Below are 18,187 nucleotides of genomic sequence, written 5' to 3' on the forward strand. Positions count from 1 at the left end.
GAATTTTCTTTTGAATATAAATTTGATATCGTCGACAATACTATTTTTAGTTGCCAAATGCCCCTTCAAATAGCTAGTCGGAATTAGTGTAGTTGTGGGTAATGTTTGGATAAATTTGATGAATGAGTTCGTTTTCAGCAGTGGCTATGTTGCAGAAATCACTGTCGAGTTTAATGAGGCCGGTCTTCTGGTCAGTAGGATTCTCGTGTGTGCCTCTCCTTTTTTGTTAAAGCTGTTGAGCAAAATGTGCTGTTGTTTCGTCTTTCGATAGTTCAGCACTCACATTTTTTGTTAGTCGCAGTATTTGTGTATGTGGACAGAGGTGTGATTTTTATAAGCGTGCTTTGATCTTGTCTGCTGGTGTTGACTTGGGGATAACCGGAAGTGTTCCTCAAAAATCTCCTGAGAGTACGACAAGAGCTCCTCCCATCACTTCAGAGTTTCCTCGCAAGTCTTGCAATGTTCTGTCCATGGCTTCGAGTGATTTTTTTACCTGCCACTGTGCATTCGTCCCAGAAGATAATTTTAACTCGTTTTACAAGTTCACCCAGTCCAGATAGTCTTGAGATTTTACATACCGGGAATTATTCTTCGGCTTTATTCAATTGTAGTTGTAGGGCGGAATGGGTAGTTCGTCATCCTTCCATAAGTGTGGCTGCAATGCCGATGATGCCAGTGCAAGTGCGATGTGTTGTTTAAAACGCATTTCAGCCAGTAATAGATTTATTAGAAACGTTTTGCCAGCGCAGCCTAGTGCGCCGAAGTAATTAGTTCCGCCAGTGTTGTTGCCGATCCGATCCATGATAACGTTGTATATTTCCTTTTGATCGCCATCGAGGAGTAGTTTGATGTGAGAAATGTATTGAAGTAGTTAGTTGATGTTGTAGCTTATTTCCTTTGTAATTTCGAAGTTTAGCACACTAATAGCATCGTCTCACGGTGCTTGCATCCCAAGTTGTACGAAGATCTGGATGTTTATTGCTATACATTTATCTTTTAGGCGAATGAGTGTTTCATTGATGTCGTCGTTGAATTCGATGGTCAGTTCAGTCATCACTCGTACTCTCTTTGAATAAGACCGATGGCTGTTTTGGATTCGATAGGTTACATGTTGTTAGAATTATGGCGATTTGTGCAGCTAAGGCTGTGAGTGAGGATTCTTGTAGTGTTAATTCCCAGTGGTCGTTGTTTTCCAGTAGTTCTAAGCATTGGCATGCTTCTCTGTACGTCTGGCATAGGTGACTGTCAACAGTCTTCAGATCTGTGGAACTTGTTGCTCCCCGTATTTCGTTTAGCAACATCCTGAGATAGAAACATTCGGCGTTGTTCGAATGTACGGTGTATACTCGGTCTAGTGCGTCAGTTTTCTTGATTCCTACATGATCTTCTAATGGAATTCCTTGTTTTCGTCGTTGGAAGATTTTTCTTGTTGTGTTCCACGTATAGCAGGTAGGAAAGTCAACATATAGTAATGTTTTCGCGAATGGATCCATTTGGCACAGTTGGTAAAAAGCTGTTAATGTTGTGTTCTGAGGTGGTTTGCTTACACTTTTTCTGACGGTGTCTTTTGTGAAATAAACTCTATGTTCATTCTCCCGGTGTACGGACAGATGTTGCTCAGTTGGTTCGCGTTCGTGTATGGGCAAAACGAAAATACGCCTCGCTGCTTTGTTCCTGTTTATGTATCTTCCCATTTGGTACTCGAGGATTTCGTCGTTTCTGTTTTGTTGTTCGCTATCTTTGGCTACTTGTAATACTGCCATCTCACTTCTTTTGGTCACATACTTACAGACATATTTGATGAATTTAACTGAATTGCACTATTCAGCGTTTATGTGTTCTTGGAACATTTTGGAAAGTAGTATGTTATATGGTATTACCCATTCATAATCTATTTCCAGCTCGTCGCTGCCTCGTGTTCATATTTTTGCTACACCGTTTTTCGGCGATCCTCTTCTGTATTTGGGATTGCATCAACTCCGGTTTGTGTGTCGTCCAAGCAAGGTTTGGGTAGGTTATTTGTATATGTTCCATCACTCATACATGGCGAACTGGGGTTTAATGGCCCACATGATCCGTGATTCATGTTTTTCATTACTAAGTCGTACAGTTCCGGATCTTCTTGTGGATTGGGAAATTCAGCTTGGATGATTTTGTAGAATTACGGGGGATGAATTCTATCGTGTGGCCATATGAGATTGTGTGAGTGAGGCTGTGTTCGCTGTGGTATTCCAGGCTGTGGCCGCCAGTATTTTATCTTGTTAGAAGCTCGCCTTGATGCAACTTGAAGTAGTAAAGTAGTATATGGTACAAAAGTGGAGTGAGGTACAAGCGGCAGATAGTACCGTATGTACCAGTCCCGTGGGAGATTCCGCCAATTGTACTGAACTTGCTTCTGATTCGTCGGCACATTCGAGCGTTACTTTTCATTGTATTTAACACAGTTTTCAGTATGACAATTTCTCATGGTTACCCTACGAGTCTACCGTTTTTTTATTAAATCTCACTAGTTTTGAGAAACATAAGAATAATGATGTTACAACCGAAGTGCTTCGGACACCTTCGGGTCGGTTTGGCGCGCCTGGGAGACGAAGTACTCGTACTTCGGTTGCGCTAGTCACTCTGTTTCGTGTGTTCTTCAGAACCGGACGTGTATCTCTGTTTCGGACAGACATGTCGTACTCTGTATTGGAATTTGTCAGAAAAGTTACCGTATTATTAAGAAAGCTACGTCGAGTGTTGTAGAAGACAGTGTGAAAACTGATATTTTAAAACGTAAACTAACAGGATACATTAATGAGAGGTGTCTCCTACCATCATTGTCTGTAGATACAGACACTAACCTGAGCAAATAGATCCCATAAAAAAGGCACAAACACAGGTTCACATTCGAGACGACAGCATGGCAGCCTCCGCCAAAGAAGATCCCGCGACCAACGAGCTGTCTTCTGCGCTAGGCACACAACTTTATAAGACGACAGGTTGATGGATAGAACGGATAGGGACTCTTATTCAATCTCTACAGATCTCTCCAGCTTCCAGATCTGAATTCCAACACGACAACGTATAATTTTTTATCGTTTTTGCCATTCGATTGTGTACAGCCAGCATCCAACGGTTCCAGAGGTGTGGTATTTTGTGATGACTTCAGTAAATCTTATTTGTTTTTGTCGGAAAACTCGGGCTATTAGTCGTGTCGATGCATGGGGGCTTGTCCGTATCTTAGTTGTTCTTTGATTTCTGGCCACGACGATTTGCGTATGAATAGGTCAGGTCGTCCGTATTTTCTTAGGTAGGTCATGGCATCTAGAGTATATTCGTGCATGTGTCTCGGACTTTCTATGTATGATGAGGGTAAGATTACCATTGTCCCAGTGTCGTCAATCTTTCCGTCATTTATGATTGCGTCTCGAAGGTGGATGTATTCTTCCGTGCGTAGTTTCTTCTGATTCAGTCTTATGTAAAGCATCCGTTGCGCACCTATTTTTGCATAATATGTGCCAGAAATTGTTGGTACAAACGGCGGGTGTTGAGAATGTGAGTGATTGTATCGCCTGTGATAGCTAAGCGCTAAGCATAGATCTCCTTGGAAGTGACTTTTTTGTTTGTTTCTGCGCCTGTTTCAGGTTGGATTTCTTTCACGTTAAAATGCTATTCGTCCTCTCCGTGCAGAAATATTAATGGATATTGGAGGGCGTCATATGAACGGTGTGACTCTGCGATGCATTGTAGTCCTGTTCTTCTTCATTGTACAATTATGTCACGGCTTGTGTTTTCATCGCCCGCAATTACGATGGCGATTGCGTCTGTCTGAGGAACACTGCATCGACTTTCGTTTTCTCTAGGTGGTCTTTTGTCAGCTTGAATTATAAATTTATAGTCAGTTAGTCATTCGGCCTAGTGCTGTTCTGAATATGTGAATCAGTTGACTGTATTTGTCTAAGATCCTCTGTACATTTTAGGCTACTACTCAACTCAGTCCATTGATATTTGTGCATCGTTGTTCAATTTATGTTCCTTCATTTACGATGAAATATATTTGCAGAAATTTATGGTCTTCATTGAGTAGTGGTAGTAATGATCCCATGTTGTGATAGATTTGTTCTTGGATGGAAAAAACATAATCGATTCCGTCTCCGTTAGTGTTGTTCGTAGTGATGGCGAAAGAAGTCATTTGGAAGCAGGCGTTGTACGCTTTTATATTTTGAAGAAAGTGTTTTGGTTCTGGAGTTTTCCCGGTCATGTAATGTAAAAATTCCTGCGGAGGTGCTTTCAGTGGTGGTAATCGAATTTTTCCATTCATGCAACAAACTCCTGGCACTTCTCTACTGATTTTCTTTGCGTTGCAAAATTGGCAGATGTTATCAATTTTTCCGATTACGATGTGTTTATGTTTATTATATCTTTCGTTGGGTCGTAGTGGAATGCTTCATTTGTTATGTTGTACTGTTTACTTGTCCTCGTCCGCGCTTCTCGTGCAGTGATATTTTGATGGCTAGTTTGAGTTCGCAGTCTTTTATTGTAAGATTGTGTCGCGGTTCTTGAGCCTTCAGTCCATTTATTTCGTTGTTCTTGGGTTTCTCTGCTTCTCACAGTGCTCATTCTCGTTGGTTGGGAACTTAGATGTGCTTCGCGCTCTTCGTCTGTTTCGTTTCTTCGCTGTTCTTCTTGCTTTCGCCACTTTGCTTCAGAACTGGTAAGATCTCCTTTTTTACGTTTGAGCGTTGTTTAAAACATAAATCAAATCAAATTTTTACTAGCAAATACGCTAATGACATTTTACACACTTTATTTTTCATTTATATTCAGTCACTGTATCACTTTCACACTTTCACATCACTGTTTTTATTCACTCACTGCACTACTTTGCGGTTTCTCTTTCGGTCACTGATAAGAAACTGACGTCCGAACCCACGACAGATATATACCAATGGATAGCCCCACCAGTGGCGAATTCCAGAACATACGAAAAAGGCTTCGAATGGTCTACAATGTTCCAGAACATTCCACAACATTAGGGAGAGTTCTGAAATGTTCCACAATGATCTGAGATGTTCTGGGATGTTCCCGAACATTCTGGAATCTTTCCGAATGTTCCAGACTATCCCCAAACATTCCAGAATATCCTGGATCATTTTGTAACATCACAGAACATTCTGGAATGTTGTGGAATACTCTCGAATGTTCTCGAATACCCTGGAATATTCTATAAACTTCTTAAGGACGAAACTTCCTAGCCCTTATATCTTCAAATGCACGCGCTTCAGGTAAAAACAACCTTCCTCGTGGATGGGGGATACGGGTTACCACAGTATATAACTCCCTTGATCGTACCGGGACTCGTTTCTGAGTTTTACTGGCACACACAATGTACACTTAATTTTATAATACATATTGATTATCAACGTATTTGGATTTTTAAAAATGTATTAAGATGGGAACGAGGAGGATGTGCTTACTTTGGTTTCTCCTTGGCGCTGCGCCTCTCCGGCGGGTCGGTGAAGCGGCGGGCGAAGCTGAGCCCCCACTTGAGGTTGTCGCCGCAGCCGCCCCACTTGAAGTTGCCGTTGGGCGGGTCTCGAGGCGGCAGCGCGCAGCCGCACTGGCGCAGGGTGCCCGCCGCGCATGCGCGAGCCACCGCGTGCGCCACTGCCGCCGACGACAGCGCGTATACGTACGCCTGCTCCCGCGTACCTGCAACACGCCGACCGCCAAGCGCTTACTGCCGGCGAGTAGGCTACACTGCGCAACAGATCTGCCTAGGCGCTCGCAGCGCCACTGAGGAGGATATGTCAGTGAGGATAAGAATACAATGAGCTATCGGATGCAGTGGCACAAGGCGAATGGGATAGTGTCATGTGAAGGTTAAATACGAGCACTGTCGGGACCTCACATCAATTAAATTGCTAATTATTAATTATGCCCCCAGTCACTTTTGGATATGATAACAGGTTATGCTAGCATTAAAATGCGACGCTTATCGGGCGGGGGGTGGGGGGTGAGAGTCCGCTGAGCATTATATGACATGCAAGAAATAATACATTATTCATAAATTAAAATTTAACCTGTATAGGTATCCTATTCAGCAATGCAGTGGTTGAGCGGTGTGGGTTTAGGAGTTCCATGTTTTCCACGTTTCCTGGTGTTGCCATCAGCCGTTCTTCGCACTTCTCCCATGGTGCAAGTCTGCCAGTGCTGTTGTTTGTAAAATTATTTTTTGTGACCTAATTGTTGTTATTAAACAACACAACGCTTAAGCATGATTATAAGGCTTATAAAACTGCAACCAGTCGGAACCTTGCGTACTATACTACCGCCATGGTTTTCATTATGTATACTTTCGACAAGACAGCGACAAATTTAAGGCCTATTTCCGACTCTTTAGTTCTTAGATTTTTGTAAATTGCCTTATACACACTGTTGCTGCAATTGTAAAACCAATTTGAAGCATGCATTTACTCTAAATTGAAAAACATTTATTTCAATGACTGTGCGGTTTCCATTATATTGCCCTTCGGTCGTTAATCAAATCAGTTAAAGATCTTCCGGTTAACCATTTCTCTACGAGTGATGGTGTAAATACTCCTCTTGCTAATCCTGGGAATACAGTTTGGACATGCGGTATAGGATATCTAACATGGCAGAAATTTTTCAACCACCACCACAGATGGGCCTCGATCGTGGGTCTCAACGTCAGAAGGTCATTTAGATCATGTATTCTTTTCGGTTCAGTGGTATAGTGATCACAAACTAACTTTGCCAAAGGCTAAGAATATGCAGAAACCAATTTTCTACAATCAGAACTATACCCACACCATAAAATACAAAAATTTAGAAAATGTCATTGACTTTCCAAGACATTGTAACCTGCACTGAAAGAGGTCTGTTGTTATGAATCGCATATGAAATCCTGTCAGAGGTCGTCAGAGAGAAAGTGTTGCGGAGTATGCAGCCCTCTTGCAACACATATAATTGTCACGCACTACATTCTAACGTAAATTTATTGTAATCATCAGATACACCACTAATGTAATATGGCTCTGGTTGCTTGGTAGTTTCGTTAAATGCCAATAAAATTCAGTAAGGTAATAGAATCCTCATTTCTCACAGTGGCCAATGTTGTACCAGTTTTTGCCACACTTGTCTGCCATTACGCTTGCTGACAGTCAACCAGAACTCTGAATATCATCAACAGTTACATTTATGCCTATCAAGCATTTAAACCAATCGTTAACAGCATTTCGGTTCGTCGCCGTTGCTGCACACGCCTAATACAGATCACACTAGTTACCGTCGCCGTTTCTCGCAACGTGTAAGAAAAAGTGACCTTAATGTTTTGCCCCGTTTCACTACGCCACAGGAGTACACGGAATATGTTCGTTGACGGCGACACAGCCTCACCTCTGTTTTCACTGTTTCATCACTGTCAAAGTGAAGTTCTCGAAGGTATTATTCAAGTTTTGGAAATAGGTGAAAATCGGGTGGAGTCAAGTCGGGACTGTACGGAGGATGATCGATCACACTGTAGCCAAGGCGTCGGTTTGTTCGAGATGTCACAGCGCTCGTGTGTGGTTTGCCACTGCCATGCTGGACGAGAGGGTGCTGCATGTGTGACCAAACGTTTTGAATTCGTGCTTTTAATTTTGTGAGAGTCTCGCAATACCTTTCAGAGTTTATATCGGTGCCTTTAGGCATGAATTCCAAATGCACCACATCTTGAAAATCCCAGAACGCTGTGAACGTGAGTTCCCTGCTGACAGTATGAACTTGAACTTTTTGGCGTCAGTGATCCTTTGTGGCGGAGCTCCATTCTTGTTTTCGGGGTCAAAATAGTGAAACCAGCTTTCATCGCCTGTGACAGTGCTGTTTAGGATCCCATTACCCAAACGTTCAAAACTCTAAAGAAATTGTTGACCGATGATTTCCGCTGGAGGCACGGTTAGAAATTCGATTACAGCATGCTATTTTCAAACATCGACATAGTTACGTTTCACTCCTCCACGTTACACGCGACTTTTCGGACCCCTATAGCTGCAGAGAGTTTTAATTTGAGTCAGCGAAGCAGGAAAGACGACTGAGTAATATACATGACATGTGATATCTCAACCGATACTGAGAACAGAATAAAAAATTCGGAGGCATTACCTTTGGGGTGATAGGCCCTCGCAGTAACCTGGCAAACACTATTAATACTAACCTTAGGCTTTTTGTAGATGAATCAGTACTTATAATAAAGCACTTAGAGAGAAAAAATGCACAGATATTCGGTCAGATATTGATAGAATTTCAAAGTACTACAACGACTGACAACTTCTATAAATGTTTAACAATGTAATATTGCATATTTCACAAAACGTCAAAAATTAGTATTCGATAGCAAAAATGTTAATGAATCAGAACTGGCATCAGTCAACTCTCACAAATATCTGAGTGTAACAATTTCCAACGATATGGAACTGTACGATCACATAGGTTCAACCGTAGGTAAAGCAGGTGATAAACTTCGATTCGTTGACAGGACGGGAAAAGGTAAGCATAATAGAAAGGAGAATGCTTGCTATACACTCATGGCCGTCATTCTAGAATACTGCTCAGGCTTGAGAGGCCCATACCAAATAGAACACGGGATGCTGAACGTATACAAATAACGCCAGCGTGAATGGTCACAGGTTTGTTTGACCAACGGGAGAGCATAAGATGTTGAAAAACCTGAAATGGTAGATACCTGAAGACAGATACCAACTTTCCCGTGTACGCCTAGTTAAAAAGCTTCAAACAACAGTGAGTAAACTAGGAACATACTACAGACGCCTACGAGTATTCCTGTAGGGATCGCAGAGACAAGATTAATTTCAGCGCCCACAGAGCATTATCATCTTTTCCGTCGCCATACACGAAAAAACGATAATACGTGGTACAATAGGAGATAACCCCACAGTGATTTGCAGAATATAGGTGTAGATACAGATGTAACGCCATTATCAAAGATAGATTTGAAAGTGCATAGATTTCTCTAATATTTCAGTAACTGGGCGTCTATTACACAGTTACATATGTAGGCAGTTTGTCTGTATCATTGTAAAATTTAGCAAAATTGAATTACTGGGTTTTCATTGACTACCATAAGGGGACAATCAAAAAGTTTGCGTCTGAGAGCGTTGCTGCAACGTATAAACAACTTAGTGCGACTCCGATGAGGGCATATAAGCACCGGCCTGTAGCCGATACACTTGTGTGACATTCATGTCTTTCCGACGTGTGTGCTGTAAATGCGGAAACGTGAACTATAGCGACGTTGCTACTAAATGCATCCAAACAGGACCAATGTGCTGTTATCCTTTCCTTGGCTGCCGAAGGACAAATATCATTAGACATCCGTCGGAGAATGAAGAATGTTAATGGGGCCGCATGTCCGTCGAAAACCATCGTTGTGGAATGGTGCGTCACGTGTCGTGCTGGTCGCGATTCGACACAAGACACCAGTCGATCTGGGATTGCTTGTTGAGTTCAAGGAACCTGACGTCCACATAATTAGGGAACGATACTGCACAAAACTGAAGAACACACGGCACGCAATTAAGGCGAGACGTCCGAGAAAACTGCGACAAGGGGTGCTGCTGCTTCATGATAACGCACTCCTCATATCGCAAATGTCGTGACGCAGAAGTTGAGCCAACGCAAGTGGAAGACAGTACAGCACACGCCCTATAGTCCTGATCTCTCCCCACGCGATTATCACGCCATCAGTCCCTTAATAAAAGGCCTTGAAAGGTCGATGATTCCTGTCGAACGAGGATTCTCAGCAGGCAGTTACGGAATTCTTACTGCAGCATGGTAAGGTGTTTTATCAAACGGGTATCTTCAACCTGGTGCGACGGGGGATGATTGCCAGATTGACGTACCAATTCTGGACTGTGCTGCCTTCGAACGGAAACTTTTTGATCCACCGTGAACGCAACACAGATTATATAGAGAGTCTCACCTAACTCTGCCACCTCAAATATCTCTGGAAGAGCAATAGATATTCAAAAACGGTTTTCACCAGCATGAACGTACGGCAGGGGCTTAGGAAACCAAATACTATGCGAAATTTTAAAACTTAAACAAATACTATTTTCAACACAGACTTGTGTATTTTTAAATCACAAAAGTAATGGCGTTGGTTGCATCGCAATACGTCAATTACATCCCGAGAAATTGCGGAGCGAAGTTGACGCTTGAAATAAATGAAGCGCGCAGCTAGCCCACGTCCTCAGACTCAAACGTGCACCTCACGCTACCCGTGTCAGGGGCTAACACAATGGGAAGATATGCACAATCCACAAAAATAAACAAGTAACACGTCCAACGCAAAGTTACGTTTTTCAAATTGTAAATGTAGGTTTATTCTAGCGAAATGACAACTAGAGCTACAATATGAGATAACACACTTGAATTCACTTTGCTAAACAGATTTACTAGTGCCCTGTCGCTCACAGAAACTGTATTGTTGTGCATTACATCCAGCACAGAAAATACACCCACATCTCGACCAATGAAATTGTGTCACGTCAACATATATTCCAAATGCCCTCCGTTTGCATCAACACACGTTTGCAGACGAGTAACGAGAGAGTGTTGCACAGATTGTAGTTTCTACAGATATTGCCGCAGTAATACGATGTTGCATATCCTCTATTGTCGTTTAGAGTTCTTTATACTCTCTGCCTCTCACTGCGCCCCAGAGAAAGAAGTCTAATGGCGTCAAGTCGGGGGACCGTGCAAGCCATCGCACAGTACCTCCCCGCCCCATCCACCTATATGGAAACGTCGCATCTAGAACGTCTCTGGCAACTTTTGCATTGTGTGCGGGACATCCATCATGTTGGAACTACATTGACAGCCGAGTTTCCAATCCTAGATCCTGCATGAGGAGCGCTAGTGTGTGTTGAAGAAATGATGCGTATCACTGTCCATTCAATGTTCCACGGTAAAAATAGGGGTCTACAATACAGTTAGCAATGATACCGCACCAAACATTGACACTCCACTGTCCTTGATGAGCAACTTGGCGAATCCAGTGGGGATTTTGTGCTGACTAGTGTTGCATGTTCCGCAGATTCATATTACCATGATTTGTAAATGAAGCCTCGTCCGTAAACAACGTATTGCTTACGAACACTGGATTACCTTGCAACTGCTGAAGTGCAACACGACAGAATGCAATACGGGATTCACAGTCATTCCCGTACAGTTCTTGGTGCAGTGAGATATGGAACGGATGAATCCTATGCCGATGCAAGATTTTGCACACTCTACTGTGGCATATTCCTGCACCTCGTGCAATTTCTCGTACACCCACCTGAGGGGCCGGCCGGTGTGGCCGAGTGGTTCTAGGCGCTTCAGTCTGGAACCGCGCCACCGCTAGGTCGCAGGATCGAGTCCTGCCTCGGGCATGGATGTGTGTCATGTCCTGAGGTTAGTTAGGTTTAAGTAGTTCTAAATTCTAGGGGACTGATGACCTCAAAAGTTAAGTGCCTTAGTGCTCAAAGCCATTTGAACCATTTGTTAAGTCCCATAGTGCTCAGAGCCATTTGAACCATTTGTTAAGTCCCATAGTGCTCAGAGCCAATTGAACCAATTTTGAAATATAATACCTGAAAGTCTTTCACGGCTGGTGTTTAGTTAAACCTTCCGATCCCAGAGGCTATCGTCGATGAATAAAGGCATTCACCGACCTTTTGTGCCAAACTGCAGGCCGCAGCAGGGAGAAGCAGAGCTTTTAGGGACAATTTACAAATTCCATATGTATACAGTGTTTATACGAGAGTTGGAACTTAAATAGTGGCAACTATTTATTCACAATCTATATAAAAGAGTTACATGTTTGAACCTGTTACTGTCTTTCAAAGTAGTTACCAGCGTTGTGTAGAACCCGTTGCCAGCGATGTGGAAGGCGTGGCAGAGCCTGTTCTGTTGATGGTGCGGTGCGAATGGAGCCGTCCACTGCCTGTCGAATCTCTGAAACAGTTCTGATTCAAATGCCACGAAGTGGTTCCTTCATCTTCGGAATCAAATCAAAGTCAGAAGGACTTAAGTCGTATTACTGTTCATTTCTGGAGCTTCACCTGCAACCAGCTTTGCGAAAGAAACGGCGACACTTTCTGCGCAACCCACCCCGGCCACCAGTTCTTACACGTCTTGGGTATTTTCTGCGTGATGCTATGACGACAATGATGTATAACACTCTTCTGACATCAGAACAGGATCTTATTGCACCATTCCACACTGTGACTGGGATATTAAACGCAAGGCCACACTTATTTAACTTTTTTTGAGTCATCATACTTGTGACTGGTTTGATGCAGCTCACCATGAACTACTCTCCTGTGTCAACCTCTACATCTCAGAGTAGCATTTTAGACTTAAGTCCTCAGTTATTTGTAGATTGTATTCCAATCTCTGTCTACTACGTGCGTCAATCTCTGTATTCTCCCCCTCCTCCATCCTCAACCCAAGTACATTCTACAATAAATTTTGAGATCAAAATTTTGAACCTGTCTTGTAATAAACTACACGATAAGCCATTATTGTTGGATTTCGTAACGAATTGTGGAACGCATACCCATCAATGAATCGTATTCTAAATTTGACTCTCCACAAATTCCAAATGATGAAATTCCAAACATGGGTAATGTTTGAGGCTTAACACCTGTGGTGTCAGCAATCAGCATCACATCATTGCTTTGAAGATGCCTAGCATACAGAGGACAATTTTCCTTAAGCCAGACGGCAATGCTCCGGCCATTCTTCAGGAGGAGACGCAACTGCCGCTAGAGGCTGGGGTCCACGCGGACTCACTCTCTTCCGCAAGACACGTGATCGAAAATAGTCCCAGCTGTATCCTAGCGCCGAGTGGTATTTATAGCACCACTAAGCCAGACCAGACCAGTGCCCTGTGAGTGAGTTTCTTGGGCCATGTGCCGATTCCAAATGGAGTTCATCAATCAGGAATCTCACTCGATAGCTCTACGACTTATCTGTCATTCATATCTGACTTCACAATCCCAATAGCTGCCATCAGAGGACTTCGAGTGTTAGTGGCAGCCTCCCCAAAGAAGACAGGACTCTGTCATCGTCACAGAATTGAGGATTTGTAAATTTATTCCTGTTAACATTCAAATGGCTACAGGCCAGACTTAGACAATGCTCCCTACGGGACTCAGACTTTATTAACTCAGATTGTACTTTGCGTACCCTACGAGACTTTGACTTTTATAAAGTGCGTGTTTAAAGAACCTAGTGACAATCTAACTGGCCTTCAGCCGCCAGAAGTATTATTGTTCTGTCCCGAGAAGTCGCTTAATTTATGTTTTGTTTCAGTCCACGTTAGTGTAGGGGCGGTATTAATCTCTGATAAATAAACTTATTCAATCATCGCTATTTGGATGTTTTTGTGCCACCATCGTCAGACGTATCAGTTGGTGACAAGGTTTTGTATTCACATCAGGCTCACACATATGCTCTGATCCAGTAGTCAGAGCTTGCATATGTTTTAGACTTGACAGTTCTCTGACTGTAACATTGCTTGCAGCATAACTGAATCGTTGGATCGCTCTGCCCAAGCAGTGACACTATTCTACCACTTTCAGCTTGCCCACAAACTCCTGGTCGAGCTCTGGCGACCATCTTCACATTGCCTCTGGATATCTTTACCTGCCTCTTCATTTTCGGTCCCACGACCAAGGGTTTCTGGTTGGCGCCACCAGCTCTCCATCCATTCGACAGGAAGGTCGAAACATGGACAAACTTCTTTTCATGCAAGGGGCAGCATTACCTGATTCACAGCACAGCAGCCTAGCTGAACACGAAGTTTACTTGAACACGGTGACCCTCAAGTGCACTTGGAAGCAGCCGCCCTCAAGTTTTAGTTGTCATAAACTCCAAGGACAATCATACACAGAATGGATTGCCCGCCTACAGGATTTATTTCCGACTTCCTTTTTCAGTGCAGCAACCCCAAATGCATACAATCATACATTGCTTTCTTCGTTAGAGAAGTCATTTTAGTGCATACCCTTATGACTGTCTTAGACCTGATGTCTTGAAACCCAAAGAACCGTCTCTAGAAACTTTTCTTCCCATCATCAAGGCACTCGAACGATCTCTTTGGTCCTCAGCTCCCCTCAGGACCCCTCACAGGTGTCTACAACTTGGACAACCCGTCGTCCCCAAGCCCAATTACAGACACCTGTCCGATCTGACATAAAAACTTCAAGGAAAGACTTGTTACCCCGACACCGTCTCCAACAGCATCGTGTCTGAAGTCAGTGTTGTATGTCATCAGCGACAACCATTTAGCAAAATGTACCTCTTGTGGAACATCTGGATATAGGTCTGAAGTGTGTCAATCAGCTTTGAAGATGTCAGTAGACTGCACATCCACGCACCCCTCAGATGTGGTGACAGACAACATTGAAGAACTGTACCCAGACATAGTACAATGAAGAGCCAAAGAAAATGGTACACCTGCTTATAATCGTGTAGACCCGCGCGAGCACGCAAAAGTACGGCAACACGACGTGGCATGGACTCGAAAAATATCTGAAGTGCTGCTGGAAGAAACTGACACCATGAATCCTTCAGGGCTATCCATAAATCCGTAAGAGTAAGAAGGGGAAGAGATCTCTTCAGAGCAGCACGTTGCAAGACATCCCAGATACGCTCAATAATTTTCATGTATGGGTTGCTTGTTGGTCAGCGCAAGTGCTTAAAGTCAGAAGAGTGTTCCTGGAGCCGCTCTGCAGCAATTGTGGATGTGCGGGGTGTAGTATTGTCCTGCTCGAATTGTCCAAGTCCGTCGGGATGCACAGTGGACGTGAATGGATGCAGGTGACAACACAGGATGCTTACGTTCGTGTCAGAGTCGTATCTAGACGTATCAGGGGTTCCGTATCACCCCAACAGCACACATCCTACACCATTACAGAGCCTCCGCCAAATTGAACAGTCCCCCGCTGACATGCAGGGTCCATGGATTCACGAGGTTGTCCCCAAACGCGTACAAGTCCCTCCACTCGAAACAATTTGAAAAGAGTCTCGTCCGACCAGGCAAAATGTTTTCAGTCATCCATAGTCGAATGTCTGTGTTGACGGGCCCAGGCGAGGCGTAACGCTTTGTGTCGTGCAGTCGTCAAGGGTACACGATAGCAGGCCTTCGTCTCCGAAAGCCCATATCGGTGATGTTTCGTTGAATGGTTCGCACGCTGACACATGTTGATGGCCCAGCATTGAAATCGGCAGCAATTTGCGGAAGGGTTGCACTTCTGTCACGCTGAGCGATTTCTTCAGTCGCCGTTGGTCCCGTTCTTGCAGGATCTTTTTCTGATCGCAGCGATGTCTGAGATTTGATGTTTTGCCGGATTCCTGATATTCACGGTACACTCGTGAAATGGTGGTACGGGATAATTCCCACTTCATCGCTACCTCGGAGATGCTGTGTCCTATCGCTCGTGCGCCGACTATAAACACCACGTTCAAACTCACTTAAATCTTTATAACTAGTCATTGTAGCAGCAGTAACCGATCTAATAACTGCGCCAGACACTCGTTGTCTTATATAGGCGTTGCCGACCGCAGCCCCGTTTTCTGCGTGTCCACATATCTTTGTATTTGAATATGCATGCCTATACCAGTTTCTTTGGAGCTTCAGGGTACGTTAATATGTAGTCAGCTTTTTGCCCTTCAGCCATAGTTCGCAGTGTATCATGTGAGGAAAGGGCATGCGAAGTTTCTCACGAGCGATGCTTTCTAAATGCATGCTGATTTGTGAGCAGAACCTTTTCCCTCTCAACGAAATTTATTATATTCGAACTGAGAATATGTTCAAGAATTCTGATGCAAAGCAATGTTAAGGATATTGTTCCAAAATTTTTGAGGAGTCCTTCAAGCAGTCTTATACACACGGGTCACCAGCGCTTTTTTCCAGTCGCTTAGGACTTTGCTCTGGGAGACAGATTTGCAATAAAGGCAAACTAAGTTAAGGATCAATGCCGTAGAATACTCTTTGTTGAAAAACCGAACTGGGATCCATTCAGACCAGCCGACTTTTTTGTTTTCAACTCCTACAGTCGTTTCTCTACGTCAGTGATACCTGTTACGATGTCCTCCATAAGGAAGTTTATGCAATGGTCAAATGACGGTATTTTAGTACGATGCTTTTGCGTGAACTATTTCTTAAACGCTACATTTATGCTGTCTCAAGACATATACGCAGTTTCCAACTATAATACTTGACCTACTATGTTAAACCTTTAACATAAGAATATACCTCTTTACGAGTAGATAACTACGGAATTTTAAATTCCTGAATTCCATCAGTAGTTACATAAAATATGGAAAATCAAATTTTTGTTTCCCTTGCAAGTCATTAAATAGTCTACCTGCATCTGGAACCAGGTTAGTAGGCCCAACTAATCCGTCTAGTAACATACACTACTGAAAAAAAATAGTACACCTATAGAGACGGCGTCGATTTTGATCCGATGACGGCATGTGCCACCTGAGATGAACTGAAAAATGGTTCAAATGGCTCTGAGCACTATGGGACTTAACATCTGTGGTCATCAGTCCCCTATAACTTAGAACTACTTAACCCTAACTAACCTAAGAACATCACACACATCCATGCCCGAGGCAGGATTCGAATCTGCGACCGTAGCAGTCGCGAGATGAACTGGGAATGGTTTCAACGTCGTCCGCTAAAAGACAACGTAGCGGTGTAGCTACCAGAGTGCCATCTGCGTCTATGCTTTACTAGGGAATGCTCACAGCTAGAGGGCTCAGTGAAGCAAACAGCCAGCCGTGTCATGGAGCCCCATTCGTGCTTTCTAGAACCAACCGAGCGAGTTTGAAAGGGTTCAAATAGTAGCCTTCCGAGTGACGGGATGGTCCTTTCGGAGAACTGCCACACACGTTGGAGGACGTGCAGCGTCAGTGGCGCTACGATGCTGGTATCAGTGGTCACGTGAACATCCTCACATCTGCAGACGAGGATCTGGACGTCCACACAGAACAGACTCCCCCTAGGACTATCGTATTGTAAGGAAAGCAGTCACAAATTATACAGCTACCACGGTACATATAAGAGGGCTTGTGAGTCCAGATGTGTCAACACGAACTGTTGCGAACCTATTATTAGCAGTCGGGCACGCATACCTCTGGGCCGTCTTCCACTCACGCCACAGCATCGACATGCTCTGGTGCCGTCAGAAGATCACTTGGAATGGTGCACCGTGACCTTCAGCGATGAAAGCAGATTCTGATTCTGCTTGCACGCAAGTGATTCCAAGGCACATTTTTCCAAATCCCAGGCCTTATGGACAGTCGTGCGATAAGCTACACATTCGTTCAACATTGCTGTTTCTGAAGGTGACGCTAACCACCACTCGGTACGTGCAGAATATTGTTAGACCCGTCCATTTCCGTCCATTTCCGTTCTTGCAACAGGAAGGTGATATGTTGTCACAACAGGATAATATTCGCCCACACACCGTCCATGAAACTCAACGTTCTACGCAAGACGTGGAGCAAATTAGCTGGCCAGCAAAATTTGCGGACTTGTCTCCAGTCGTGCACGTGTGTGACGTATTGGGACGAGAAATGACTCGTGCGACACATCAACGAAGAACTCTTAGAGATCTACATGAACATTTCGATCAGGCGTAGCATAACCTATCCAACGACAGTACGATCGACTGGATGACAAAGTCAGCGCCTGAATTGTCGCCCGTGAAGGTTACAACATACTGATATGAGTGTTTCAGCATGGGTACCTTAGAGCTGCTTGTGCTATTGATCTGTACATATAATCATTTCATGTACTTCATATGCACTGTTGCAACAATAAATCATGAGTGAATTGGAAACGTCTAAAAGGGTGTACTAATTTTTTCCAGATGTGTAGATAAATGATGTATCTCGGGAGCGTATGATTACACTACTGCCCATTAAAATTGCTACAACAAGAAATGCAGATGATAAACGGGTATTCATCGAACAAATATACTAGAACTGACATGTGATTACATTTTCACGCAATTTGGGTGCATAGATCGTGAGAAACCAGTACCAAGAACAACCACCTCTGGCCGTAATAACGGCCTTGATACGCCTGGGCATTGAGTCAAACAGAGCTTGGATTGCGTGT

General features: G+C 43.7%; 1 protein-coding gene across 1 annotated transcript in view; it reads right to left on the reverse strand.

The window, feature by feature from the left end:
- Nucleotides 1–18,187, reverse strand: part of LOC124775908 (protein Wnt-11b-2-like) — a 203,730-nt gene that overhangs the window by 125,329 nt on the left and 60,214 nt on the right. Inside the window, exon 3 of the mRNA XM_047250744.1 lies at nucleotides 5,460–5,694. Within this exon, the coding sequence (XP_047106700.1) occupies nucleotides 5,460–5,694 (235 nt within the window). The remainder of the gene's footprint in view (nucleotides 1–5,459; nucleotides 5,695–18,187) is intronic.

Source organism: Schistocerca piceifrons, chromosome 2 (assembly GCF_021461385.2).
Source record: "Schistocerca piceifrons isolate TAMUIC-IGC-003096 chromosome 2, iqSchPice1.1, whole genome shotgun sequence".
Classification (NCBI taxonomy): domain Eukaryota; kingdom Metazoa; phylum Arthropoda; class Insecta; order Orthoptera; family Acrididae; genus Schistocerca; species Schistocerca piceifrons.